This window comes from Camelina sativa, chromosome 2, assembly GCF_030686135.1.
Source record: "Camelina sativa cultivar CO46 ecotype springtype chromosome 2, ASM3068613v1".
Taxonomy (NCBI): Eukaryota; Viridiplantae; Streptophyta; class Magnoliopsida; order Brassicales; family Brassicaceae; genus Camelina; species Camelina sativa.
The window spans coordinates 2,330,893-2,357,375 of NC_141881.1; the positions used below are offsets into that span (position 1 = coordinate 2,330,893).

The following is a 26,483-nucleotide window of genomic DNA, read 5'->3' on the forward strand; positions in this document are numbered from 1 at the left end:
ATTTTCACCTATAAAATTAATATATAACATGTTATACCAATAACTTTAATTTGTAAATTTGGTATATTAAGATCTCTAAACACGATCACATCAATTTGTAATACCAAATCACGGGTCAATACATATTTTGTTGGATTTTTTAGCTTTATCGAATGTATAATTAACGAATTTGATATTGCACCAAACCAAAATAGTAGTACCAACTACGGGTCAAAATCAGAGTATGACCTTAACTAGTTAAATATATGATTTTATAAAATGTATAGAATTAATAAATTTTTGACTATTATTTTGTAACAAACAAATCCAAATTTACATAGATATTTTGTCACACTGGTAACATTGTTCTACAAACTATTAACGTGTATTTATGAGTACCTGTAATAAAACGGATAATGAGACGGGTAACGGGACGCTCAAAAATTAAATTAATATCCAATACTCGATCTATTTCACGGATAATATAATTATTATACTTTTCATTCGACTCTAAAGTTGTAGGTACCTTTTTCGGGACGGATACAAACCGAAAAACGGGTCGAATACGAGTATTGGTAGTAGTTCCAGGCCTACCTATTAGTAGGTTAATATGAATTAAAACTCACCATATAGTACTATATTATATAACATGTAAATAAATGATACAACATAAATATAATATTCACAAATAACAAAATAAAATAAAATTTTCCCGCGCTAACAGCGCGGGCCATTATCTAGTTTCTTCTTAAACCCAGAACTGTTAGCGACGAGGTTGGGTGAGAGAGCAATAGATGAGTGGTACATGCTTTGTACAACAAGTTTCTTCTCAGGAGAAAACCAAAAGATGATGGCGAGAGGTGTGTTTCTCATCTCTCTCTCTTTTATAATGACTAGGATGTCGGCCCGTGCGTTGTCGCACGGAAAAGTAAAAACTTGAAATGACTAACATTGTTAATTTCACATTTTGAGTGGAAACTTTATGGTAATTTTTTATTTGTGTAGTATAAAATTCAGAAATAACGACTAAGATGAATCAACCAAATTAATTAAATAATTTTTTTGTTGTATATATAAAAATCAATTCAGTGGCAATAAGAGAATAATGTTAAAATATATGAATTAAAGCTTGCTGAATCATACTTATATAATCAATTTTGAACAATATTCACATAAAACAAAATTTAAATGATTATTCTATAGAAATTTACAAAAAATAATAAGAGAAGCAGGGAGAAAGAGCTCATAGCTGCAAGCCTGCAACCAACCAAATTGACTAAAAAGATAAATCTATGAAAAATTTGAAATCATAATCAGTTACCTACTTTATACTTGGAAGGTATGATCGATGTGCATATTAGATGAAAAATGACACCAAACAAAAGTTAGATCATGAATGAATCAATAAATAAAACAATCCAAATTTTATTAACGAATACTGAATCAATGTTGGTTAATAAATTGAAAGAAAATAATAATCAGAATTTTTAAATTTGGAGGTGTTATCAAAGAACAAAAACTCTATTCAAAGTTCATAAAAATATGTATATATATATATAAAAACAAAGAAGTGTGAAAACAAAGAGGTGTGAAATAAAAAAGTGTAAAACAAAAAAGTTTGAAAACTAACAAGTGCAAATATTGAAAGGTAGGGGTACAACGAAGAAATATAACTGTTGGATCAAAACATTGCAATTTTTGAGATCATTAACAAATCTAAACTGTTAGATGATACAATAAAAAACAATCTCATCCGTTAGATTTAAATTGACCCATAAAAGTGGGTTTGCTATTATATATAAATTTTTTTTTTAAAAAACACTCCAATAAATCAATCTTTGATTTTATTTATTAACTTGTAAGTTTAAAATTAAAATAATACTCAGAAAACAATAAAATCAAAACTTGTTTTAATAGTCCATAAAAATCTATATACAATAAACAAAGATGTGTAAAATACAGAGTTGTAAAACGTAGAGGTGTGCAACAAAAATGTGTAAAAATAAATAGGTGCGATTTTTGAAAGATGGAGGTACGACGAAAAAAAAATCTTGCAACTGTTGGGATCATTAATAATTCTAAACCATTAGATGAGATAATAGAAATAATCTCATCCGTTAGGTTAAAGTTAACCCCCAAAAATGGGTTTATTAGAAATAAAACAATACAAAAATGAATAAAATAAACTTTGTATGCCTAAAGGTTTATGTCTTTATAGTTTATAGATCATTAATGTTATACTCTTTCCAAACTATATAATAATAATATTCTAACATAGAAGAAATTAACTTTATTTGTATTTAACCAAATGAACACTAACAAGTTCATAAGTAGACACTAACGAGTTAATTTGTAAGCTTTTGTCATTGGTTCGGTGAGTATCATAAATCTATCTATATCTATTACAATGCAACACAAATATAAAAATACCTTGAATTGAAGATTGATACAGGTTAATTAAAAAACACTGCAATCAAACAATTCTTTGATTTTATTTATTAACTTGTAAGTTTAAAAATACTCAGAAAACAATAAATTCGAAACTTATTTTTGTAGTCCATAAAAGTTTATATATAATAAACAAAGAGGTGTAAAATATAAAGGTGTAAAACATAGAGGTGTGAAACAAAAAGATGCAAAAATTAATATGTGTGATTTTTTAAAAATGGGGTAAGACGAAGAGATGCAAAAATTAATAGATGCGATTTTTGAAAGATAGGAGTGTGACAAAGAGACACAATTATTTGGAGGAAATAAAACTTGCAACTGTTGGAATCATTATCAATTTTAGATCGTTAGATGGAATAAAAAAACTAATCACATTCGTTAGATTAAAGTTGACAAAAAAAGGGTTTGCTATTATATATAGATTGAGAGTTTTGTAATTTCCGTTGAATTTGCAACATACCCTTTTGGGTTTTGAAGACTTAAGTTTCTGAAATTATGGTAATCTTGTAACCCTTGAACTGGTTGTTGTTAATCTCACAGTGCCCTTTGTTTAAAGATGAAGACTTTAATGCTTGGTTAAAGAGACAATTTTTTATCTCTTCTCTGAAATTTCTGCACCTGAGTGAATTTAATCCCTTCACTGTAAAAGATTGACTAAACGATTTATCCAACGACGTTTCATAATCTTTAAGAAACTACACAAAATTGGAAATTCTAAAAAGTGAATCTTTAAGACTAGAGTGAACTTCTAGTCTTCAGTGAAAAGTAATGAAAATTAACTAGGAGTTAGATAATGAAGACTTAGAAAAGAACTCTTCATTGTTCCACGAGAATTGAGAATAGATCTTTTGACTAAACAGTCATCACCACCAATTCAATTACAGTCACCAAAAATAAACCCGAGAGAGTTTAATTTAGTGAAAAAGAAAGAAAAAAAAGTTGAAAACCCTAGAAAATATCGTTTTTTTTTTTTTTTGAAAATAATGTTAAATTATATTCAAAGGAAAAATACTGTTGTACAACTAGTGCATCAGGTTTTTGAGAATTTTATATAAGGAGTACAAAATTTTGAATCAATATCTGGTTCCGAGCCAAAGAAGGAGTCCGTCCTTGTAGTGACTATCTCCCTTTAGCCCGAGTGCCAAAAGGTGGTCCCTCATGTGTTTGTCGATGATTTGAATAAGCTGAAGAGGCTGCTTCGGGGTGTCCTCATGTTTCCTTCCATTTCGCTCTTGCCAGAGTGTGTATAGCGTTGTGTGCATAACAGAGGATGCCAAAAATCTCAGAGTCAGATCCCTCCAAGTGTTGTTGATAGAAGTAAGAATCGAAGACTAGGTAGTAGAGTAACTTGTCCCAAAGATTCGCGAAGCAAGATTTCCCCATATCTCCGAGCTATAGGCACAGGAGAAAAACAAGTGGTCACGGGTTCCAGGAGCATTGTTGCAGAGGACACATACCCCTGTATCACCGCTGGACCATTGTGCCATCCGGTCACCCGTGGAGAGTTTATTACGGACGGCGAGCCATGTGCAGAACGAGAACTTGGATATTGAATGGGAGAACCATACACAGTCGTACCATGAGACTTCAGCAGCAGTGGTACGAACCTGATTCCAAGTGTCCTTGGTGGAGAAGCGTGGATAATACTTATCATTCTTCCCCTTCCAAAGGGCCTCATTCTCCATAGAGGATCTGTATTGATATTTCTGAGAAAGTTCAGCTTCCATTAAAGTATAGTAATGCAAGCGGTAAGTCATGCGATAACGTCTACTCCAAGCTTCCGCAACGGTCATAGAATTACTAATCCCCATATCAATGATGCCTCTATCCCCTGCAACATCCACAAGACGGCCCATGGTAGACCAATTGTCGTACCAAAAAGAAGTTCCTGAACCATTGTTAACTGCTTTCCTGCAAAACTGAGCTGCTAACCCTCGATATTTGAGAATTTTTCTCCACATCCAAGAACCTGCAGCTGTTGATTTAATTCCCCAAAAGCTCTCCTGTTTGAGCAATGTGTTTTCCACCCATTTCACCCACAAAGAATCTCCTGAAGAAACAATCCTCCAGATCAACTTTAGACAACATACGTCATTCATTTCCTTGAGAGATCTTAAAGCCAGACCTCCTTTTGTTTTAGGCTTGCAGATGTCCTCCCAAGTGACCTTAGCTTTATGAGGGTTTAGTTCCGGTCCAGACCAGAGGAATGCCGAACATAGACTATCAATCTCGCGAGTACATTGGCGTGGCAGTCGAAAGGCAGAGCACCAGAAATTACAAACACTCCATAGGACAGATTGGATCAAGTTTAAACGACCAGCAAAAGAGAGGAAACGGGCTGTCCAGGAACCTATTCTCTTCTTCAGCTGTTCAATGAGTGGTGCACAATCAGAGAGTGAGAGTCGCTTGGTGACTAGAGGCAAGCCAAGGTAACGAACCGGTAACTGTCCTACTTCAAAACTGAAACTGTTTTCCACCTCCTGTCAAGACGAATCCGACAACCCCCCTAATTAGACTGTGAACTTCTCCATACTTATCCTCAAACCTGAGTATCTTGCGAATTGATCAAAAAACCCCACAATGCCTTCAATGGATCTGACCTTGCCATCAGATAGAACCATTAAGTCATCCGCAAAGCTCAAATGAGTAATTCCAAGATTCTTACATTTAGGATGATAGCCGAATGTGTGTCCAACTGCTTTATCTAGCATCTTTGAGAGAACGTCCATAATGATGACAAAGAGATAAGGAGAGAGCGAACAACCCTGTCGTAGGCCCCTGGAGTTTTGAAAGAACCCCGCTAACTCACCATTCATTTGAACAGAGAAGGAGGCTGTTGTCACACAAAGCATAATCCAATGCACGAAAACAGGCGGGAGATCCAATGTCTCGAGGACATTTCTCAGAAACGGCCACTGAACCGAATCAAAAGCCTTTGAGATATCTATCTTGATTGCACATCTGCTTGATATTGAGTCTTTATGATAGTCCTTAACTAGCTCCGTAGCTAGAAGAACATTCTCAATGAGAAGACGGTCCTTAACAAAAGCTGACTGGTTCCCAGCAATGAACTGTGGCAGAAGCAGCTTCAACCTGTTAGCTAAAATCTTGGAGATTACTTTGTAAATTACATTACAACAGGATATTGGACGATAATCCTTCATTTCGCGAGACTCTAGCTTTTTAGGAATCAGAGCAAGGATGGTTGAATTTGCCCCTTTGGGAAGAAAACCTTTCTCAAAAAAAGATTGAACAACAATCACAAATTCCACACCGATGATATCCCATGCCGCTTTAAAAAACTCTGAAGTGTAACCATCTGATCCTGGGGATTTATTTGAGGGCATGGCAAACAGAACCGCCTTTATCTCCAAGGCTGAGACCGGGCGAATAAGGCGATCCTTGTCGGCCGAAGAACAACGGAAAGAGAGTAGACCCTGCAACTCTACAGGTGTAGCTCCTTCAAAATCGGGTGGAATGAGCTGGAGAAATTCGCGAAAATGTCGCTCTGCTTCGGTTTTAATACCTGCCTCGTCCGAGACTACACTCCCATCAGGTTTTAAGATTTCACGAATGACATTTTGAGCTGCTCTAGTCTGAACAGCGCGATGAAAGGTTTTGTTATTCCGGTCCCCCACCTGTAAGCAGTGAAGCTTGGACTTCTGCTTCAGATATTTCTCTTCGAGGCTAGCAAGGAAACTCCAGCGATCATACGCACGTTTTTCGGCCTCCATGGCAACTGCAGACGGGTGTGAAAGATTTAACTCCTGAGCCTCACAAAGAGAAGTGTATGCCTCTTTTGTTTTTGCCACCAAGTGATCAACCTTACTCCTTGCTAAGGACTTTAGCTGCGGTTTGAGAGCCTTAAGCTTCTTTGTGAAACGGAACAAGGAAGATGAGGACATATGAATCACTTCTGTATCCCCCCAAAACTCCTCCACCAATGGCCTAAACTCAGGCATTTCCACCATAGCATTAACAAACTTAAAAGGCTTCCTACGCCTCCTGTATTCCCCGTGATTAACAAGGTTGATCCGACAATGTGAGTGGTCCGAACATCCACCAGCCTCAAAAATAGTATATGACTGCGGATAAACCGCGAGCCAAGCCTCATTAATCAAAACACGATCCAACTTCTTAGAGATAAGGTCATTCTCCCTTTTGTTGCGCCAAGTGAACAAGGGGCCTTGAGACACCAAATCAGACAGAGAACAATAGTCAACAGCGGACTAAAAATCACCCATTCCGTCCGTGATACCTGGACCATTAGCCCCACAAGAATGCTCCTCAAGAGCCAGTGTTTCATTAAAGTCGCCAAAGATAATCCAAGGTTTATCCCGCATAAGTGGAGAGTCCCTATGGGTTCGCAAATCCTCCCACAAGACTTTTCTCTCATCTACCAAGTTCGAAGCATAAACAAAAGAACTGAAAAACTCTGTGTCCTCTTCCTCTAATTTAACCGAACAGGTTATCAGCTGTCCTGTTTTGTAAACCGGAGTGAGGCAAACATTATTCCTCCAGACCACCCAGATACGTCCACGAGCATTGTGCTCATAGTTTGATAAGACTGACCAGTCTTTAAACAACTTTGCACCTAACCACGATGCATTACGTTCCTTAACTCGTGTCTCTAAAAGACAACCAAACCTCAACCTCTGATCACCAACCCACTTCTTTATGATTGAATGTTTTGAAGTTCGATTCAAACCTCGAACATTTCAAAAGAAGCCCGACATTAACAACGTTTGGAAGAGTTCCTCTTACTCTGATCCCTAAGGGTTTTAGGGGGTTGAGTAGAAGGGTTTGAAATAATCTTGTGAGCAGTTTTTGAACCTCGGGGCAGACTTGGACGTAACTGAGGTATAAGAGAAGTCCCCAACTCTGTTGGCAGTGTCTCCTCCTTTGCCTCTGCATAATCCTCTGTTTTCGCATCTTCAACATCATTTGGAATTTCATCCTCCACTTCCTCCTTATCACTAAGTGCAGAGAAAGCGTTGGAGAGAATAGATGGACTAGTAGGTGGAATCACATTAGCTTGGTGTTTTCCTGGACTTCGTGTTGATTTTGGTGTAGTCCAGTCCTCAACCTCCTCAACAACCGCTTCCTTACTGAGGACGGTAAGAGCAACGGTGGAAACAACTTCAGAGTCCTCTGTTTGAACAGGGGCAGCAATCACAGTTATCGGAGATGATGGAGCAACAGGTGGAACAGACTGTGCCTCATGAGCAGGGGAGATGATCTTTTGTGGTGTAGCAGACGGAGCTAAACAAGTCGCCTTGTGATGGCCCCATTTACCACATACTTCACATTTCGGTGGCAGCCAAGGGTAAGAGTACTTGATGAAAACATCAAGCTCCCCCTCCTCTTCCCCGGTGAAAACGAAATCTCGTGAGAGAGATTTAGTTAAATCAGCCTCCACTAGAATCTGAGCAACATCAAAACTGGTACAGGCATCTATTTTCGGGTGCAAACGTATTTGCTTGCCTACAGCACTGGCCAAGAACTGTAAACCCTTGTGGGTAAACATGGAGGGTGGAACATCAGTTAGAGTAACCCACAGGGGTATCGACTTCAAAGCAGGCTGAGTTTCCTCTGCATATGGAGACCATTTCGTTATCACCATTGGAATATCCATTATATTCCACATACCTTTGTTCAACACTCGACGTCTCATGGTCTCACTTCTGATTCAAAATTTGATAGTGGTTTCATTTACTTCAAAGACATCAATTTGAGTAGATGTATCGCCTAATCTCCAGATTTTATTAACGATCATATGGATCTTGCCAGTATGCGGAGCCTTAGTGCTCAAAAACTTACCAAGCAGAAAATCCTCCCATAGAGGTTTAGCCCCAAGCAAAACCTCCTTCGGAACCGTGACACGCTGTTTGCCATCTACTTCCACGACTTCGAAAGGTTGCTTAGTGAATACATGCTTGCGGGTTACGTTGGCGTAAGATCGCTTAGGTTTAGAAACATCTCCCTGTTCTAGATCGGTCTGTTTAGATCCCTCCTCAAGGACCTTCAACGGAGCCGAGACACCCTCCTCATGAGAATCAACATCCACCGGAGTGGAAACACTCGTGTCCGGCGCCTGAGACGCCCCTCCTAGGGTCGGAGAAGCCGCCGGCGGCATATTCTTGCGTTTTTTTTTTCCCTTTTCCTCAATTTTTTCCTCACAAAAAATTAATGTTAGAAAATATCGTTTCACAAAGGCTGCTACTGATCTTGACCTTGTTCAGAAGATGGTCAAGCGTTAAATCCTTGAGACTGCCTTGGCTGTTGCGTTTGAGGCACACGTTGAACCATTTGTTGATTCATCTGAGGCCGTGCTTGTCGTGGGTTGTAATAGTTCTGACCTCTACCAAATGATCTTGGCTGTCCTCTAGCTACATTCCTGAACTGCGGCATTCTCGGGTCAACCATGGGATAGTGATACACGTTCTGCTGGCTAGCCACTTGATCATGTTGATATAAGTTATGCTGGTTAGGCACTAGATATTGATATGGGTACATGTACATCTGGCTAGCCTCTGGATGTTGATATGGGTACATCTGGTTAGCAACTGGATGTTGGTACGGGTAAGCCTCTGGATGTTGATACGGGTACATCTGGTTAGCAACTGGATGATGATACGGGTACATCTGGTGGTTAGCCACTAGATGATGATACGGGTACATCTGGTGGTTAGCCACTGGATCTTGATACGGGTACATGTGTTCTGAAGTCCATGTACACTGGATCCTGTCTCATTGGCGGAATATATAACTGATTCGGCCTTGGCATCTGGTTAGCTACTGGATGCTGCTGATATGTGTTCTGAAGTCTCCATGATGCTGCCCTGGGAGAGAGTTGACTCTGCATTCCAAGAGTTTGGCTGATATTGGTTCGATCGCTTGTAGATCCATGGTTTGGTCCTTTGAGTTGCTGCTGCTGGTTCATGTTCTCCTCGTCGATCTGTATTTCTCTGTTCTCAGCTTCTTCTCTATGGTCTGAGAGCCCAAGAAATCTATCATAATACCTGTCGATTTCACGATATCTCTTTTTCATTATCTTACTACTTACTTGCAAATCAAGTAAACTTAGGAATAGTATTTACCTCGGGCGTATCACCATCATTGCGATCCTTTTCTTTATCAACCCTCCTTATCTCGCCAGTTTCACGGTTTCTTGAAGAGGAAGAAGCATCTGTTTCCTTGTCGGCTTCATTAATGGCGGAAGAAGAAGCAGAAGCAGAGCCTTTCACTTGTGGTTCTTGAGCGGCACCATCATCACAAAGATCGAGATTTATCTTAGTTGACTCTTCTTGAAGATTCAAATCTCTGTTATCTCCTGGAGTAAATTCAACAAAACATATACCGGTGACATCATAATCAAGAAAGCCCTTCTCAGAGTTTTTCATATTCTCGGGATCATCGGTTGGTGATCGCTCAGCCATGTCGCAAGAGAAAAAATAGAGAGACAGAGACGAGAGAGCGAGAGGGAGAAGAAGAATTAACGAAGAGGAGAAAATGAAAGAAATTTAAAAAGACGCCTTGGTTTTTATACTCAAGAGAGGAAATACATTAATCACATATAATCGTATCCAATTTGGTTTACTCCGGTTTATTGGACGTTACTACAACAATCAATACTATAAAAACAGAATGCGTTTATCTCCAGGGCTTGACACCTCAGCCTTAACTGTTAACCTGGTATTGACACATCAGTTAAAATCATTAGCCAATAAAATTATAACAAATAATACAGATCAGCTTCTTCTTTGCCAAGTCACATAATTATCTTTTACTTAGTAACTCGTGACGATTTTAAACTAAAGATCTAAACCTTTTTTTTTGGCTAATCTCTTCTCTCGTCGATCTCTCTGAAACTCGATTGGAAACCCCTCAAACTCGATCCCAAATTTGTTTGTCTTATCATTCATTTTCGATCCCTCTCAGTCTCAGTTAATCCCTCTTAGTCATTATCCCTCTGAGTCAGATTCATCGACGATCTACAACATCCTCTCATAGTGAGGAGTAACATGCATCAATCCAAATCGAATTGGTGAGCTCGAAATTGACACAGAAGGGTAAAATATAATTTTGGGTGTTCGTTATTTGCAGTGATTTAGTGTTTAAATCATGTTGGGTTCGATCCGTTTAGTTGTTTCGCTCTATTGCAGGAAGATTTCAGTTTCAGTAGTTCTACTTTCAATTTGGGTTTTGGATTGATGCTTTTTTGAGTTGATTTTTCTGATGATAATTGTGTATTTCTGATAAACTGCATACCGCCGCCGAGCCCGAGCCTAGGGAAAACGGGATCGTTTGGTCGGTAGAGAAAGACGTGACCAGGTATCACATTTTGGTTTTGGTGAAGAGTCGATTTATTCAGTGTAACCGATTTCTAATTGATATGTCTTTGACTGTTCTTGCAGTTGAATTTTGCACCTATTAGAAGAACTAACATGTATATGATAAATTTAAGTTGGAAGCAGTGGATACTGTGAGTCTGGTGTTTGTTTTAGATTTAAGTTCTCCCCTGACTCTTCTTTTCTTGAGCTTTAGATTTTGTCACTTATTTTGCTGTTCTATAATTTGTCATCAGTATGGTGAGACTCCATTGCACATGGCAGCCGAGGACGGTTGGCCGGTTGAAATGAAGCTGCAAAATTACTCCTTCAGAGTGGTGATTATTGAAGCCAAAGCCAGCGTAATTTCCCAATTCTTTATAGTTATTTGTCTTCCCTTTTTGTAATGTGAAATTTTTGCAGCTCTACTTCATTGACAACAGCTTGGACTAATTTGTTTTTTGGTTTTGGTTACTTTATTCCTCGTTTCGATTAGATTTAGCAATTTTGTTCCATTTCAGTGTTTAGATGATCGAGTTTTGCTGTTGATATATGTGAATGGTAAGACTTATGTTTCTTTTTGACAAAATGGTAAGACTTCTATTTCTTTTTGACAAAAGTTTGACAAAAAGTTTTACATTACTACTTGCTATTGAGATTCAAACTTAACACATTTTTCTTTTTATACACTTGCAGGTGTAGTCATATTTTCAGTTTTATGTACAAGTGAAATTAATAATTTATGTTATTTATTTCCTGAGGTTACTTAACGAATTGAAATGTAAGCTAATGCATATCTTTTGCCAAGTTGCACGGTTTGGAAGAAGATATTGCAGATGAACTTCCGCAGTTTTGGATCAGCCATAGTGAAGGGAAAAAATCCAAATTCTCAAGATGTCGTTGACTATATAATACTATAAATATTTTTTTTTTCTTGTATATATTTTCAAAATGTCGTTATTTTCTTCGGTATCTTTATTTTGTAAATAAAATTTTATCAATATTTATGTAAAAAGAATGATTGGCACTTGTGAAAAATACTACATATTCGTAATTAGCCTTTAACCAAAAAATCATTAAAATTAACAAGTCTTTGAAGTTTACTAATCGTATAATATACACTATACCTTACTACATATTTGATGGGCTATTTTTCTCTCCTTCGTCAATTTAGAGTGAATAACTTGGATTTGTTAAAATCCTATTGATTGATGAAATGTTTAAATTTTCTATTGTTAAAAAAAACAACAACCAAGATAGTTCTGTAGCTTTGACATATATATATATATATATATAAAGTAACAATGGAATAAATTAATGTATTAATATATATATATATATATATATATATATATTAATGCCTCATATGTTCATAATTCATAAATAAAATTTAAGTAAAAAGTTTTAAATGTTTTTTTTTTGTATATTAATTTGTTATTTGAAAAATAGTGAAATGTGTTTCAAGATTTCATGGTTTAGGGTTTAAAGTTCAATATTAAGACGTATTTTATTATTTATAAATTAACAAAATAAAATGAAACTAAAAATTATTTTGTAATTATAATAACATACAATAGGAATAATTATAATATTACAAATATACAAATTAATTATAAAAATTGTTTAGTTGTAAGCCTTCTTTCATTAATAGTTTACATTGTGTTTTATGGTTTTATTTGTAAAAAATACTTATAAATTGAAATCTTTGTTAAAAAAAAATTATGATCATATTCTCATTATTATAACACATTTCCATTTGATAATAGTATTTTAAAATATTTTAAATTAAGAAAAGGAGATTTAAATGGAATAAAAATATACATAAAACGAGAGCTAATGGGAAGAGATCATTCAGATAGCTGACATGGCGTATTTTCAAACCGTAGGATCTGAGTGAATCCAAAGTACACAAATTCTAACCTCTCTTCATTATTTCATTGGCTAGACATTAAGAACTAAAACATTATCAATAAACACCATCAAAAACTATGTTTACTCACAATTTTTTATTACAAACAACATATAAAATTATTTTTTCAAAAACATAAAAAATAAAAATATTCAAAAATAAATAAATAAAAAACAATTCCGCTGCGTAGCGCGGATATCAATCAAGTTGTTTGTTTATTTTTGTTGCAGTTGCATATAGAGTATATTCCAAGAATGGTTACTTTTTAACAGTGATTTGTGTTCATTATCTATATAAGGAATGGCTGTTTAAATTTCTTCCTATACATGTCGCTATATTTGGAAATTTAGGATTAGTTATAATAATTCATAGGTTTTATGAGCTATGATGAGAAAGCTAACACTAATAATGGTGCTTTAATGCATCATAGTACAAGAAAAAACAAAATTAATTTTAGTCTATAATTTCATTACAATAATAAAATAAAAAATAACGAGAAACAAATAATAACAAAAACCTAAAAATAAAATATTCCTAATAGAACATCATATAAAAATTATTTTAAAAATAATTAAAAAAAAAATACAGAAAACAACCCACAGCGTAGCGCGGGTACTATCCTAGTATCTTGTAACAAGTCCAAACTTAAAGAATCTAGGAAACTATATAAACACAAAGCGTTCTTTGAACTTTTAAAATACAAAACGTATTCAAAAGTTCGATTAAACATACACCATTTTACAGTAGACGACGTTTTCAACTAACAAAGGTTACACAAATAGAGACTAATCACAACAACTGAAACTCCCCACTATTTGAAAGCAACTACATTGACAAACGAGTACTCTTCCTTAAAGTAGGCTTTCAAAAGATTGGAGCAAACGAGTACTCTTTCAAGTACATTAATTAGTTCTTTCACTGACGAAGTATTTCAAGTACAAATCTTTTTGACTCTGAAACGTCTCAAGTGATGATGCCTCCTGGAGAATATGCTGGATCAGGTAGTCTTGTTACTCAGCCTTCACATCAGAATTAAAGGCTTAATCAAACTGTTAGGAGTGGTCCAACGACGAACCCGCACCAGCAACTTAGAGGACCAAACCATGGATCAACATTTTCTACAAGTGATTGGACCAAATGTTCACTCTAGTCTTAAAGATTATTTTGTGTTATTTCTTAAAGCCTATGAAACGATGGATAAATATTTTATTAGTCAAGAGTCAAGAACTATTCAAATGCGGAAGAGAAGAATGAGTACAAGTCCATAAATGAAAACTTGTCGCACAAGAAACAAATAGTACTAGTACAAAACCAGAGTGAGTGCCTCCGACAAGATCAGAAGCAGAAACGTATATAGCGAATGCATCAGTCTTCAAAATCAATATCATCATCGTTATCCAAGAAAATATTGGGTTTTTTTTTCCGGCCGAATCATTTGATTGGACGTGCAGAAATAATGCTCTTTCAAAAGCCTTTAGTTACATTTGTAGGGGACAGTGAGTTTTCTCAAGCTATTCACAACAATATTCTTCTCCCAATGCACCAATGTCCCCATCACGATCTCAATATAAAACGTTGAGTGTTTTATTAGTATGGTACGTAGGAGAGGTCCAAAGGAGCAGTCTTAGTAGAGCTTATTCTTGACATGATTTTGGAGACAGTTCTTGCAAACGTTTCGAGTTTTTCTGATATAACAGTAAATCTAAAGGTTGAGTGTTTTCCATAGGTTCTCGCTAAATCAGATACCAGTAACATTTAGCAACATCCCATAGTCTTTTTTTTTTCTCAAACTTCAAATCACAAGTTAGCTTTAACAAAATTAAAGCTAACGTTACAAAACCAACGGCGTCGTTTTCCTCAATCTCTAAGAATAATAATCAGAAATAGGCCTTTTACTTATCTTAATGGCCCTTTTTATCAAACGAGCCCTTGTAAGCTATAACCGATGACAAAAATACCACATCGCATAGAACAGAGGACAAAAGCTGCGTTTAAATAATCTTAAAGTCGAGTAACTGATTGTCACCTTCGATTACATCTGATAAAATTGGAACGATACAGAGAAGATTAGCATGGCCCCTGCGCAAGGATGACACGCATAAATCGAGAAATGGTCCAAATTTTTTTTTCCCTCTAATTTCTGATGATGAAGCCCTAGATCTCTGTTGTTACAGGCTTGCTCCTTTTGATGATGTTCGTTCATTGTCTAATGTGTTAGTTCCCCTTTACAACTCTTGTGCTCTTCTTGTTTATCCTACAGGCTTGCAGCAAAAACTCTATTTGGACATTTGGTCCCCCTTTCAGGTTGGCAGACTCTTGAGTTTTTGAAGTTCTGTCAGCCCTTAAATTAGTTTTGGTCAATCTCTTAACAATATATTGTGTTAATGTGTTTAAAAAGAAGATCAAGACTTTGATATAAAGACAATTTTTGATCTTCTGTCTGAACTGAATCAATGGAATAGGGTTTTAGGGAATGTGGAAAATGCATAGCAAGCTGGTTTGGATCAAAGACAGAAAAGTTAGGGTGCAGAGACATTGATGTTCACCGTTTTTAGCAGTTTTGGCAATTTTACTTCTTCTTATGTAGTGCGGATCAATTGTCCTTAGATAAATGTTACAGCTTTAAGCTAAGAAGAATCAAATGATTACTTTGTAGAATCACATTCCATAAGGTCTTTGAATCATCGAAGATGAAGATGATGTTCTAGTTGAAAAAGATGACCTGAGTCTACTTGTCTCCGACTGTGGTTAACGCTGTTAATTTAAGTAAACTAGGAGTTTGACTTTGTTTCAGTCTTCAACGTGTGCCTCAACGCAACAGGGAAGGCAGTCTCAAGGATTTAACGCTAGACCATCTTCTGAACAAGGTCAAGATCAGTAGCAGGCTAGCAGCCTTTGTGAAACGATTTTTTCTATGGTTTTCAAGTTTTTTTTTTCTTTTTCACTATATTAAATTTTTGGTATCTGTAATTGAATCGGTGGCGATGACTGTTAAGTCAAAAGATCTATTCTCAAGTGTGGTGGAACAATGAAGAGTTCTCTTCTACGTCTTCATTATCCAACTCCTAGTTAATTTTCAATACTTTTCACTGATGACTAAAAGTTCACTCTAGTCTTAAAGATTCGCTTTTTAGAATTCCCAATTTTGTGTAGTTTCTTAAAGATTATGAAACGTTGGATGAATAGTTTAGTCAATCTTTTACCAGAAAAGTATAAATTGTTTAGTCAAGAGTCAAGAACTACTGTATTCAAATGCAGAAGAGTAGAATGAATACAAGTCACTGAAAGAAAACTTCTCGCACAAGAAACAAGTAGTAAACCTTGCCGTCCGATATCATCATCACTATCCAATAAAATATCAGGTTATCTTCACGGGTCGGATCATATGATTTGACGGGCAGGAATAATATTGTTTTAGAGTGAATTTTCTCAAGTAATTTAGCAGAAATATCCTTCTCCCAATACACCAATGTCCCCATCTCGATCTCAATCTTCTTGCTTCTCAAGTTTTTGTGCACCTACATTTCCAAACGCATCCGCAATCGCAGACGCAGCCTCCACTTGGTAGTTAGAGGGTCAGTGCGTGTGGTCGTGTGGACGTATGGTACTTAGTAGAGGCCCAAAGGAGCAGTCTTAGTAGAGTTTAATTTATTCTTGGAGACATTTCTTGCAAACGTTTCGAATTTTTCTTATAAAACTGTAAATCTAAACGCTGAATGTTTAATTTTTAGATTACACCCATATGTTCTCTCGCCAAATCAGTTATTAGTAACACTTGGCAACATCCCAAAGTCTTTTGTTTTTTTTTTTCAAACTTCAAACCAAAAGTATAACTTAAACAAGTGCTCATTAACAAATTTAAAGATAACGTTGACAAAATCAACGGCGTTGTTTCCCTCAATCTCTATGAATAATAACCAGAAAGAAGCCTTGTACTTATCTTAATAGGCCTTTTTACCAAACGAGCCCATTTAAGCTGTCACCGATATCAAAAACTCCCACATCGCTTTGAGCAGGAGACAAAAGATGTGTTTAAATAAGGTTAGAGTCGAGTATATGATTGTCCCTTCGGGGACATCCGATAAAATTGGAACGATACAGAGAAGATTAGCATGGCCCCTGCGCAAGGATGACACGCACAAATCGAGAAATGGTCCAAATTTTTTTTTCCCCCTAAATTCTGATTATGAAGCCCTAGATATTGTTGCAGGCTTTGATTTAATGTTCGTTCGTTGTAACAAATGGTGAACTAAATGCTTCTTTATTATTCAGTCTGCAACAAATGGTTCTTGTTGTGACTGATTCGAATTCTGGTGCTCCATATCATCCATAAGAAGCTGGCAGTTGGTCCTGATATATGATGATAAAAAAAAGGAGTTAGTTTTTTTTTGGATCTAGAAGACTCAAAAGGTGAAACTATAAGAATCAAGAGAATGTTCAGATCTTCGTCAAGTAAGACACTGGCTAGCTTTTTTATTGCTAGTTTCAAGTTTGTAATTTTGGTTGAATTTTCCCCACATTTCTCTGCATTGTGCCCATTTCCTTTTCGGGTTATGAAGGCTCAGAGTTTCTGAAATACTGGTAGTCCTCTCAACCCCTATAATTGGTTCTAGTCAATCTCTTAGCAATGTCATATGTCAATGTGTATACCAATAGATCAAGATTTTAATGCTTGTTAGGTGGTAGAGAGACAAATTTTCATCTCTTCTCTTCTGACCAAGTCCTTATCCGAAATCAAATGAGATTGGAGCTAGGCAACGTATCTTAAACGAGTACTCTTTAATTCTTTCACTGACGAGGTATTTTAATAAAATTATAAAATCATCAAACTAATAATAAAACATGGGTTTCAAAAAGTCATTTAAAAATTGAACGTTGTGTGCAACGGTAACTTTTATTAACAGTAAGGGAACCCAACACCCTCTTTAAATACGTACGGCCCTTGCTTCTTCATTAAGATATCAAAAAACTCATTCTGAGGAGAAAGATAAAAAAGAAGAAACCCTAGAATCCTCTTTACTACTTTGAAACCTATTTCTTAATCGATCAATGGTTCAGAGAATCTCTTACAGTACAATTATGGTTAAGTTCTAATAGATTAGTTCGGAGGTCGTCGGCGTGACGAAGACATATTTGAAACGAAGACTAAAAGTTCACTCTAGCTAGGCTTAAAGATTCGCTTTTTAGAATTCCCAATTTTGTGTAATTTCTTACAAGATTATGAAATGATGGATAAATAGTTTATTAGTCAAGAGTCAAGAACTATTCAAATGCAGAAGAGAAGAATGAGTACAAGTCCATAAATGAAAACTTGTCGCACAAGAAACAAATAGTACTGGTACAAAAACAGATTGAGTGCCTCTGACAAGATCAGAAGCAGAAACGTTGCCGTGTCACCAGTTCTCAAAACCAATATCATCATCATTATCCAATAAAATATCAGGTTATTCACCGGTCGAATCATTTGATTGGACGCGCAGTGAATATTCTAAAGTTATTCACAGCAATATTATTCCCCCAGTGCACCAATGTCCCCATCTAGATCTCAATTTTCTTGCTTCTCAAGTTTTTCTGCACGTGCAATTCCAAACAAATCCGCAGTCGCAAATGCAGACACAGCATCCACTTGGTGGTAGAGGGTCAGTATGGTACATAGGAGAGCTCCAAAGGAGTAATCTTACGATATAGTTCTAGTAAATGTTTCGATTTTTTCTGATATAACTGTAAATCTAGAGGTTGACTGTTTTATATAACTGTAAATTTCGAGGTTGACTGTTTTAGTTAGATTACCCCCCATAGGTTCTCGCCAAATCAAATCAGATATGTAGTAGTAACATTTAGCAACATCCAAAAGTCTCTTTTTTTTTTTTCTTTCCAAACTTCAAACCACAAGTCACTCAGATTTAAATTTTGTTACAAAACCAACGGCGTCGTTTGCCTCGTAGGTTACATTATTTAAACTTCAAACCAACGGCGTCGTTTTCCAAAATACCACATCGCGTAGAAGAGAAGACAAAAGCTGAGTTTAAATAATGTAAGAGTCGAGTAAGAGATTGTCACCTTCGGGGACATCTGATAAAATTGGAACGATACAGAGAAGATTAGCATGGCCCCTGCGCAAGGATGACATGCACAAATCGAGAAATGGTCCAAATTTTTTTGTTTTCCCAAAATCCCCAAATTGTGATGAACCCTAGAGAATCCAATAATGTTCGTTGTTGCAGAGTTTTGTTGTTCTTTAATCCAATGGAGTTGCTTCCATTTCTGGTAAGTTTTTTTTTGAATTCCTATGCTTTCTAACTTGCATTGGTCGTTCGCAAAGGGCTTGTCTGCTTGTGTTAGTTAGTCGTTCTCTTGACGCTTTAAAGACTGAGACTTTAAGCATTATCTTTGTTCTCAGTTCGGTTCTTCAACTCGATTATGTCATTACATTTGATTAAGTGTAAGAATAATTGAATAAACAGCTCTTTTCGTTTGCGGCCGGTGCATTGGTTTTTGATTAACTTTGAAATTAATTTCTATTACTTAGCAATTGGGAGTTTTGTAATTTCCGTTGAATTTTTCTCAACTCTGCAACAAAACCTCAATTGGATTTCGTTTTTGGGTTTTGAACGATCTAAGTTTCTGAAATTATGGTAATTTTGTAAAACCTTGAATTGGTTTTGGTTAATCTCTTCACAGTGTTCTGTGTTTAAAGATGAAGGTTTTAGTGCTGGTTAGGTGTTAAAGAGACAATTTTCTATCTCTGCACCTGAGTGAATCTAATCCCTTCATTGTTTTGAAAATTTGGTTTATGGATATGGAGAAGACTCAGGATTCTACTGAATTGCAAAGACGCATTGAATGAGAAGTTCAGTTCTCAGTCACAACAACAACAACGGGAAACTCAAGCAAAGACATAAAAAAGAGTCACAGATATGAGCTTTAAGTTGATTCTGCAGCAAAAAGAAAGAAAGGCTTTTTTTGTGTGTTCCCGGTTGCTTGTGAATTGGCTCTAGAGGAGAAGAAAATTTAATGTGCGTGCTTTCAATTGGTGGGGAGATTTAGTTTTCAGCCTTGTAATCTTTGTAAAGTTCCTTCTACTGTAACAGACTCATTTAGTTCACCAATGGATTGTGGAGAGACGTTCAGTTTCTCTCAGTCACAACAACAAAGGGGAACTAAAAGCAAAGACATAAAAAGAGTCACAACCTTAGGATATGAGCTTTAGATGTGAAAACTACATAATTACCATTTACCAATTAGTGAGGTTCAATAAACCAGACTATAGGACAAAGTAGAAGATCATAAGAGAACAAACACATCAAAGCCTGCAACAACAGAGATCTATCTATGGTCTCATCATTAGAGGAAAAAAAAAATTTGGACCATTTCTCGATTTGTGCGTGTCATCCTTGCGCAGGGGCCATGCTAATCTTCTCTGTATCGTTCCAATTTTATCAGATGTCCCCGAAGGTGACAATCTCTTACTCGACTCTTACATTATTTAAACTCAGCTTTTGTCTTCTCTTCTACGTTTCCTGCTCAAAGCGATGTGGGAGTTTTTGATATCGGTGACAGGACAGCTTAAATGGGCTCATTTTTTAAAAAGGCCCATCAACTGTTTCTAATTTTTTGTTTGTATAGATTGACGAAACCGTTTTACAGAAACAAAAAAACAAGCTAACGGCGCGTCGATTTGTCTGATTAGGGTTTGTATCTTACAACGTCCGCCGGAATCTGAGATGGCTAAGGACAAGGAGAAGAAGAAGAGTGATATTAGGGTCGATTCTGTGGGAACCGCAGTAGAAGTAGTTCCCGATCACAGTTCTATGAAGAAGAAGAAGCAAAACCGAGAGACTAAGGATGGGCGTGAAAGAGATAAATTGGGTGACGACGTTGTAGTTAAGACGAAATCAAAGAAGCGAATGATTGATTCTGAAGCGGAAGATGATGGGAAAATGAAAAATAAGGAGAAAAGGGTTGATTCTGAATCTGAGGATGGTGGAAAGAAGAAGAAGAAGAAGAAGAGCAAGAAAAAATCTGAGGGTGATGTTGGAAACAGTGAAAGCTCCAAAGTTGATGAAGGGATTGAAGGGGACGAGAAACCACTTGATGATGTTGACATGAATAAGCTGGATGAGATTGATCTGGGAGCTCAAGAAAACGCAGACAGTAAGATGAAGAGAAAAAGTAAGAAGAAGACAAAACAGAGTGTGGATTCAGAAGTTGAAGATGACAACTTGAACTCTACAAAACAGAGTGTGGATTCAGAAGTTCAGGACAACAACTTGAACTCTACGAAAGCTGCAAAAAAGAGACGCAAGGAGAAGAAACAAAGTGTGGATACAGAGGCTGAGGAAAATGATTTGAGCTCTACTATAGATGCAAAGAAGAAAAGGAAGGAAAAGAAGAAGAAGAAGAAGCGAAGTGAAGTTTCAGAGGCTGAAGAAAGCAACAATCATGGTAAAAATGCAAAGAAGAAAAGGAAGAGGCAAGAGTCTGGTGAGAGTGATAAAGATGTGACCACCCCATCAAGTAAAAGCTCAAAAAAGGTGAAGTTCTCCGACCAAGTGGAAATATTTCAGTCTGAGGATGAAGAAACGGATGAGGAAGTGGAAGTGGAAGAAGTTAAGCTGGTGAGGGGTAAGCGTTTTACAAAGGAAGAAGATGAGCTGATTAAAAAAGCTGTATATGACTACATTGATAACCATGCTTTAGGAGATGAAGGGTTGAAAATGGTTATGGACTGCAAGTCACACAAACAAGTTAAAGGCTGTTGGAAAGAAATTGAGTCTGCTTTACCTTGGAGACCACGGTTTAGTGTGTACCATCGTGCCCACAATTTATTTGAAGAAGGATCCAAAGGGGTATGGACTAAAGAGGATTTGGAACTCGTCAAACAGTTTCAAGCCAAACACGGGAATGATTGGAAGACACTTGCTGATGCCATGGGTAAACACAGGGTCCATGTGAAAGACGCTTGGAGGAGAATAAGATTGAATATGAATAAAGGACATTGGTCTAGAGAGGAGTATCAAAGTCTCTATGATCTTGTCAACAAAGACCTTAGAATGAAAGCATTCCAAGAGAAGCACTCAAAACATGGTATGCTCCGAGATAACATCCCTTGGATGGCTATAAGCGACGTACTTGGAACACGGGACCATGTGACTTGCTGCAATAAATGGTATGATCAGTTGATATCACCAATGGTAGTTAATGGAACATGGGCTAATGTAGATGACTATAGACTCATGGAAGAGCTTTTGAAACTGGATGCTGCTTGTATCGACGATGTTGATTGGGATTATCTTTTGGAGAATCGAGATGGGGAAGCTTGTAGAAAACGGTGGAACCAGATGATCCGTCATATTGGTATACCAACATCCAAAACATTTGCAGAACAAGTTGAGATACTGTCTGGCAGGTATTGCCCTGAGTTAGCTCAGGACAGAGAAGATTTTGACAACAGACCATATGATCCTGAAGATTAAGTTTGGAAACATAGATGAAGATGTTTACTGTCACTTTTTAATCTTCTACTTTCATGTCATGTTATGTTAGTGAGTTGTAATCCTTTGCGAGAATTATAACTCACCATTACGTGTTTTAGTTTTTAGCCATCTGATCTCCCTGTTTTTGACCATCTCTCTTCTTCACCTCCGTTTCATTGAATCCACCGGAAAACAAGAAACAGGCGAGACACAAATGGCTCACAACAACATGACGTAAAGAGCTGATGGAATTGAACGTTTTTTAAAAAAAAAAGATCAAGAGGCTCATCGGAAGTTTTCACCTTGGTATCATTTTGATCAGATGGTTCATAGCTTACTTTAAGTTTTTAGTAACATAAACACAAGATAGTGCTAAAAGGTTAAACAAAAATCAATCCAAGAAAATGACCCAACAGAGATTTTGGGGCAATTTTAACAAAATATGACAAATAAATCAAAGATGACTTAATAAGTTGATAAAGAACATCAAAACAAACCAAATTATTTGCTGATCTTGACTAAAGAGTCATGAAAGTTTTAGTAGTGATTATTTTGTGAGAAAATGCCAGTAAGAAGAAAGGTTCAAAATCATGTCGGAAGTCGTTTTACTTAGGCTCCGGCTAGTATCGACCTGTCCCACGTCCTCCGGCTATACCGTTATGCTGATCTTGACCTCTCCCACCACTTCTTCCACGGTAAGAAGATGTTCCAGCAATAAACACTTGAGGCTGCATTGTGGGCTGTGTTTGGGGATTGGGATTTATCTCCGGCTATGGTTCAGGCAAGCCAGTCTGTTGTTGGTTGGAATAGTTCTGATTTACCGAAAATGATCCTAACTGTCTATCTTGCAGCACTTTCGAGATCTGTTCACTCAAATATTGCTGCAAGTACAACACCACATCACTTACTATCATTGTTAGAGCTTGATTTTGGATTGGTTGCTGCTCTTGTTGGTATGTCATTGGCATCATTGGAGCTTGGGTGTGGACTAGATTAGGAACACTGCCCATTTGGACTAGATTAGGAACACTACTACCCATTTGGTTATACTGATTAGTCTCAGGTCTCATGAATTGATATTCTTGCTGGTACATCATTGGTTGATACTGCATAGAATCACGTTGGTTGAAATTGTCTTGTGCCCCACCGTTTGGTTCAGTGTTTTGACGGCTCCGAAAATGCTGATATTGAAGTTGAGGAGCATGAGCCATTTGAGAGACATAATAATTTGAAGGCCTTACCGATTGGTTGCTCTCACCTTCTACTTCTTCCTCAAAGTAGTCAGACACATATCCGGTTGGATGATGAAATCTTTTGTATAGATCCTCAACATCAATATGTTGTGTAAATTCGTCGACGAACGAGAGACCTGTACCTTGAGGGGTGAGCATCTCTGAATCCACCTATCTCACAACATAGTGAGGATTCGTTACAGATCCAAAGAAGTACCCATCCACACGACCAAATAAAACTCTTGTTTCAATGATGAAGAGTATAGTACCTACGTTCAAGGGCTTGTGATCTCCATGGTTCTTAACTACCACATGTGTATATAATAAATTTGAATTAAACTCAAGCATGGAATTGCTTAGACAAGTAAAAGAAAAAAAATTCTATTGAGATTACCATATTCACAACTCTGGCTTGAGGAATAGCGATATGGAGAAGATAAAGCTGTATATAGCTCTCGTAGTCACGATAATATATGATTTTTTACATGCATCTCTTAGTACTTATCCTCGTAGATCTTCTTAGATTCTATTGAATCATGCATCTCCGTTTTGTTTAATTGGTTTAGTCCGGTTTGGTACGAATTATTGGACATCAGTTGATTAGATAAGTAAGAGCATCCACATTGCACATCTTTGCCTCTTCAACAATATTAAAAAAAAATAATACTCTAAAAATATGAATAATTAAATAGAGAGAGTGTCATTATATTAGAGACATTCTACTCAAAATATCACTACCAAAAAATTAAAACATATTGTGTCCTCAATTTAAAAACACTTAAATATTAAAATAATAATTGTTTTGTTACATATTATATTTTACTAGATTAAGACCCGCCCGATGTGCGGGTTTTAAATTTTATAAATTAAATTAAATTTAAAAAAATATATTAAATTTGTTGTACGTTATTTAAATTTTATTTCTGCTATAATACACTGATTTATATCTATTTACAAATATTTTATGTATGTTACTATTAAAAGTGTATTTTTATAAACTTAAATATATTATATGTTACAAATATATTCTTTATCACCACCTAGAAAATGTCTATATGAATACAATAAGTCAACTATTTTACTTTCACTTTTGCATAGTTTTTTAATTACAAAAATTGTTGGCTCAAAAAATATTTTGAATAAAACATATATTACATAATATACTAATCAATTATGTACCATCATAATAATGTATCATGGAGAAAACCACGACTCTGCCCTCATCCCTTATAGAGAGAACCTTGCGTCGAACCTCCTTCACCACCGAGAAAACTTTGGCTCTGCCTTCCTCCCTTGGGGATATAACATTGCGTCCAACCTCCTCCACCTTCCTCACTTAGGGAGATAACCTTGTGTGCAACCTTCTCCACTATATAAAGAACTTCGGCTTTGCCCTCCTCCTGTGTGGAGAGAACATGTTCACGTCTTTTTGCTATCTCAAAATGGCTTGCTCCGACAACCAATGAAAGTAAAAACCTTTGTCTAACGTCACAAAATCTTTTGATAGTAACTAATGTTAAATTTCCCAATGTATTTGTGGAAGTGTCTTTGACACACCATGATGTAGCTCTGTCTCTGTAACACCTCAACCGCCACTTTGCTTAGTGAGCCCATGTCCACTCTCAGTCTATAGGCCCACCTTCCTAAGTGGGCCGTACATCTATCCCCGGCCTGTAGACCCACCCATATTCGATGGCCGGTTTGTTACGTTTGAGAGGCTTTAAAAACTCGTTTACCAATCCTACAAATCTACAAATGATATTTTTCCTGTGTTTTGTCCTCACTCGCACAGTTCCGACAATCACTTCCAGGAAGGTCACCAATCATAAAGTTCTCTTAGTACCCTTGACCGAAAAAATAAATGCATTTTTATAACATATGTGGCCAAATCAATTCTTTTATACCTTTTCCACAATAAGGATGTCACAGTCTTTGAGCTCATATGTATCTATCAACAACAATTTATGTTTTTCCAATCTATCTATATATGTTTGTTGTAAGCTTGTGTTTGATTAGTATATTTTATCCATCCATTAGGTTGATGAGCTTCTACTCGTTATCTCCCTTTGGGATTAAATGAATAAAAAAAAGTTTATGACCAACCAATCAAGGTTGAGAAATTAAAAGAAAAATATAAACTAAATAAAAAAATCTAAAAATACTATAATAAATTTTAAAATATAGTATTAGGAAACGAAGATGCATATATTAGTCTTTTTTTTTGGGTTAACATATTAATTTTACCTATTCCCAACTGAAAAAGGAGAAAGTATGAGAAAATTTTGGTTTAAAAGAATAAGAAAAAATTACCTTCCCATTAAAAAAAAAATTTCTAATTAAATAAAGTTGAAATCAGTGTTTTTGAATAAATTATTTAATTATGAGACGATCTATCTTATTATATAATCTCCTTCTTATTATTTAAAAGACCTTTGTATTTTTTTTTTATAAATTCTGTAATTTTTGATAATTATCTTTTTACATTATTAATATTTTCTAAAACAAAATATTTTATTTTTGTTGTAATCATATTTCTCTTATTAAATATTAACTTTTATACATGTCAAAATCTGAGATTGATAACTTGACACATGTCAAAATCTGAGATTGATAACTTGACAAATGTCAAAATCTTGTTAATGACTAACTTTCAAAACCCAACTTTATATAATAAAATTTGTGGGAAGCCATACACTAAACATGAATACGGCATCTTCAAAATTGTATCCTTCACATGGCAAATAAGATTCTCATTATATGAGGAATGAAGATGGTCTAAGTACCAAGTACCAAGTATCAAGTATATGTTACAGGAATACATGCACAAATACACATAGTCACAGTCACATACATACTAAAAGAATACAAAATACAGGGTAAGACGTATGAGATTTAGGTAAAACAAATTCCAAAAATCGAGTAAACACACCATTTTACAGTAGATGTCTTACGAATATTATGATTATATATTTTTACTTAAAATAACAAACCAAACTAAAGTTACTAAACACAGCAAAAATTATTTAATTTAAAATTTTAAAAAATTGTCACGATAACCGCAGGTAAAAAAAAATCTAGAGTGGATGTTGGGACACAAAATAATAAGTTA

At 36.0% G+C, this 26,483-nt stretch overlaps 2 protein-coding genes, 2 long non-coding RNA genes, 4 other non-coding genes and 2 pseudogenes across 12 annotated transcripts; 6 read left to right on the top strand and 4 right to left on the bottom strand.

Moving 5' to 3' along the window:
• Positions 1 to 3,500: 3,500 nt before the first annotated feature.
• Positions 3,501 to 8,563, bottom strand: LOC104747378 (uncharacterized; annotated as a pseudogene).
• Positions 8,564 to 9,115: 552 nt separating this feature from the next.
• Positions 9,116 to 9,866, bottom strand: LOC147948136 (uncharacterized). Its single transcript, XM_087493246.1, has 2 exons — positions 9,528 to 9,866; positions 9,116 to 9,481 (listed from the first exon to the last, which is right to left on the bottom strand). The coding sequence occupies exons 1-2, from the start codon at positions 9,864 to 9,866 to the stop codon at positions 9,116 to 9,118; spliced, it is 705 nt and encodes a 234-aa protein (XP_087349372.1).
• Positions 9,867 to 10,584: 718 nt separating this feature from the next.
• On the top strand, positions 10,585 to 11,795 carry LOC104715246 (uncharacterized). Of its 5 annotated transcripts, none has more exons than XR_015566142.1 (5): positions 10,585 to 10,761; positions 10,845 to 10,912; positions 11,015 to 11,119; positions 11,254 to 11,318; positions 11,454 to 11,795. It is a non-coding gene; the product is annotated as an uncharacterized LOC104715246 (long non-coding RNA). The 5 variants fall into 5 exon arrangements; XR_015566140.1 differs by having other exon boundaries at positions 10,599 to 10,761; positions 11,254 to 11,348; XR_015566141.1 differs by having other exon boundaries at positions 10,599 to 10,761; positions 11,279 to 11,348; positions 11,454 to 11,598.
• Positions 11,796 to 14,687: 2,892 nt separating this feature from the next.
• On the top strand, positions 14,688 to 14,791 carry LOC147948137 (U6 spliceosomal RNA). Its single transcript, XR_015586473.1, has one exon. It is a non-coding gene; the product is annotated as a U6 spliceosomal RNA (small nuclear RNA).
• A 1,937-nt stretch (positions 14,792 to 16,728) lies between these two features.
• Positions 16,729 to 16,831, top strand: LOC147948138 (U6 spliceosomal RNA). The gene has a single exon (XR_015586383.1). It is a non-coding gene; the product is annotated as a U6 spliceosomal RNA (small nuclear RNA).
• Positions 16,832 to 18,709: 1,878 nt separating this feature from the next.
• On the top strand, positions 18,710 to 19,820 carry LOC147948139 (uncharacterized). Its single transcript, XR_015566144.1, has 2 exons — positions 18,710 to 18,933; positions 19,475 to 19,820. It is a non-coding gene; the product is annotated as an uncharacterized LOC147948139 (long non-coding RNA).
• LOC147948140 (U6 spliceosomal RNA) lies at positions 18,722 to 18,825 on the top strand. Its single transcript, XR_015586467.1, has one exon. It is a non-coding gene; the product is annotated as a U6 spliceosomal RNA (small nuclear RNA).
• Positions 19,821 to 20,022: 202 nt separating the features above from the next.
• On the bottom strand, positions 20,023 to 20,126 carry LOC147948141 (U6 spliceosomal RNA). The gene has a single exon (XR_015586466.1). It is a non-coding gene; the product is annotated as a U6 spliceosomal RNA (small nuclear RNA).
• A 185-nt stretch (positions 20,127 to 20,311) lies between these two features.
• LOC104715255 (uncharacterized) lies at positions 20,312 to 22,271 on the top strand. Its single transcript, XM_010432677.3, has one exon. The coding sequence runs from the start codon at positions 20,391 to 20,393 to the stop codon at positions 22,140 to 22,142; it is 1,752 nt and encodes a 583-aa protein (XP_010430979.1). The 5' UTR covers positions 20,312 to 20,390; the 3' UTR covers positions 22,143 to 22,271.
• A 390-nt stretch (positions 22,272 to 22,661) lies between these two features.
• LOC104715261 (uncharacterized) lies at positions 22,662 to 23,812 on the bottom strand (annotated as a pseudogene).
• Positions 23,813 to 26,483: the final 2,671 nt, after the last annotated feature.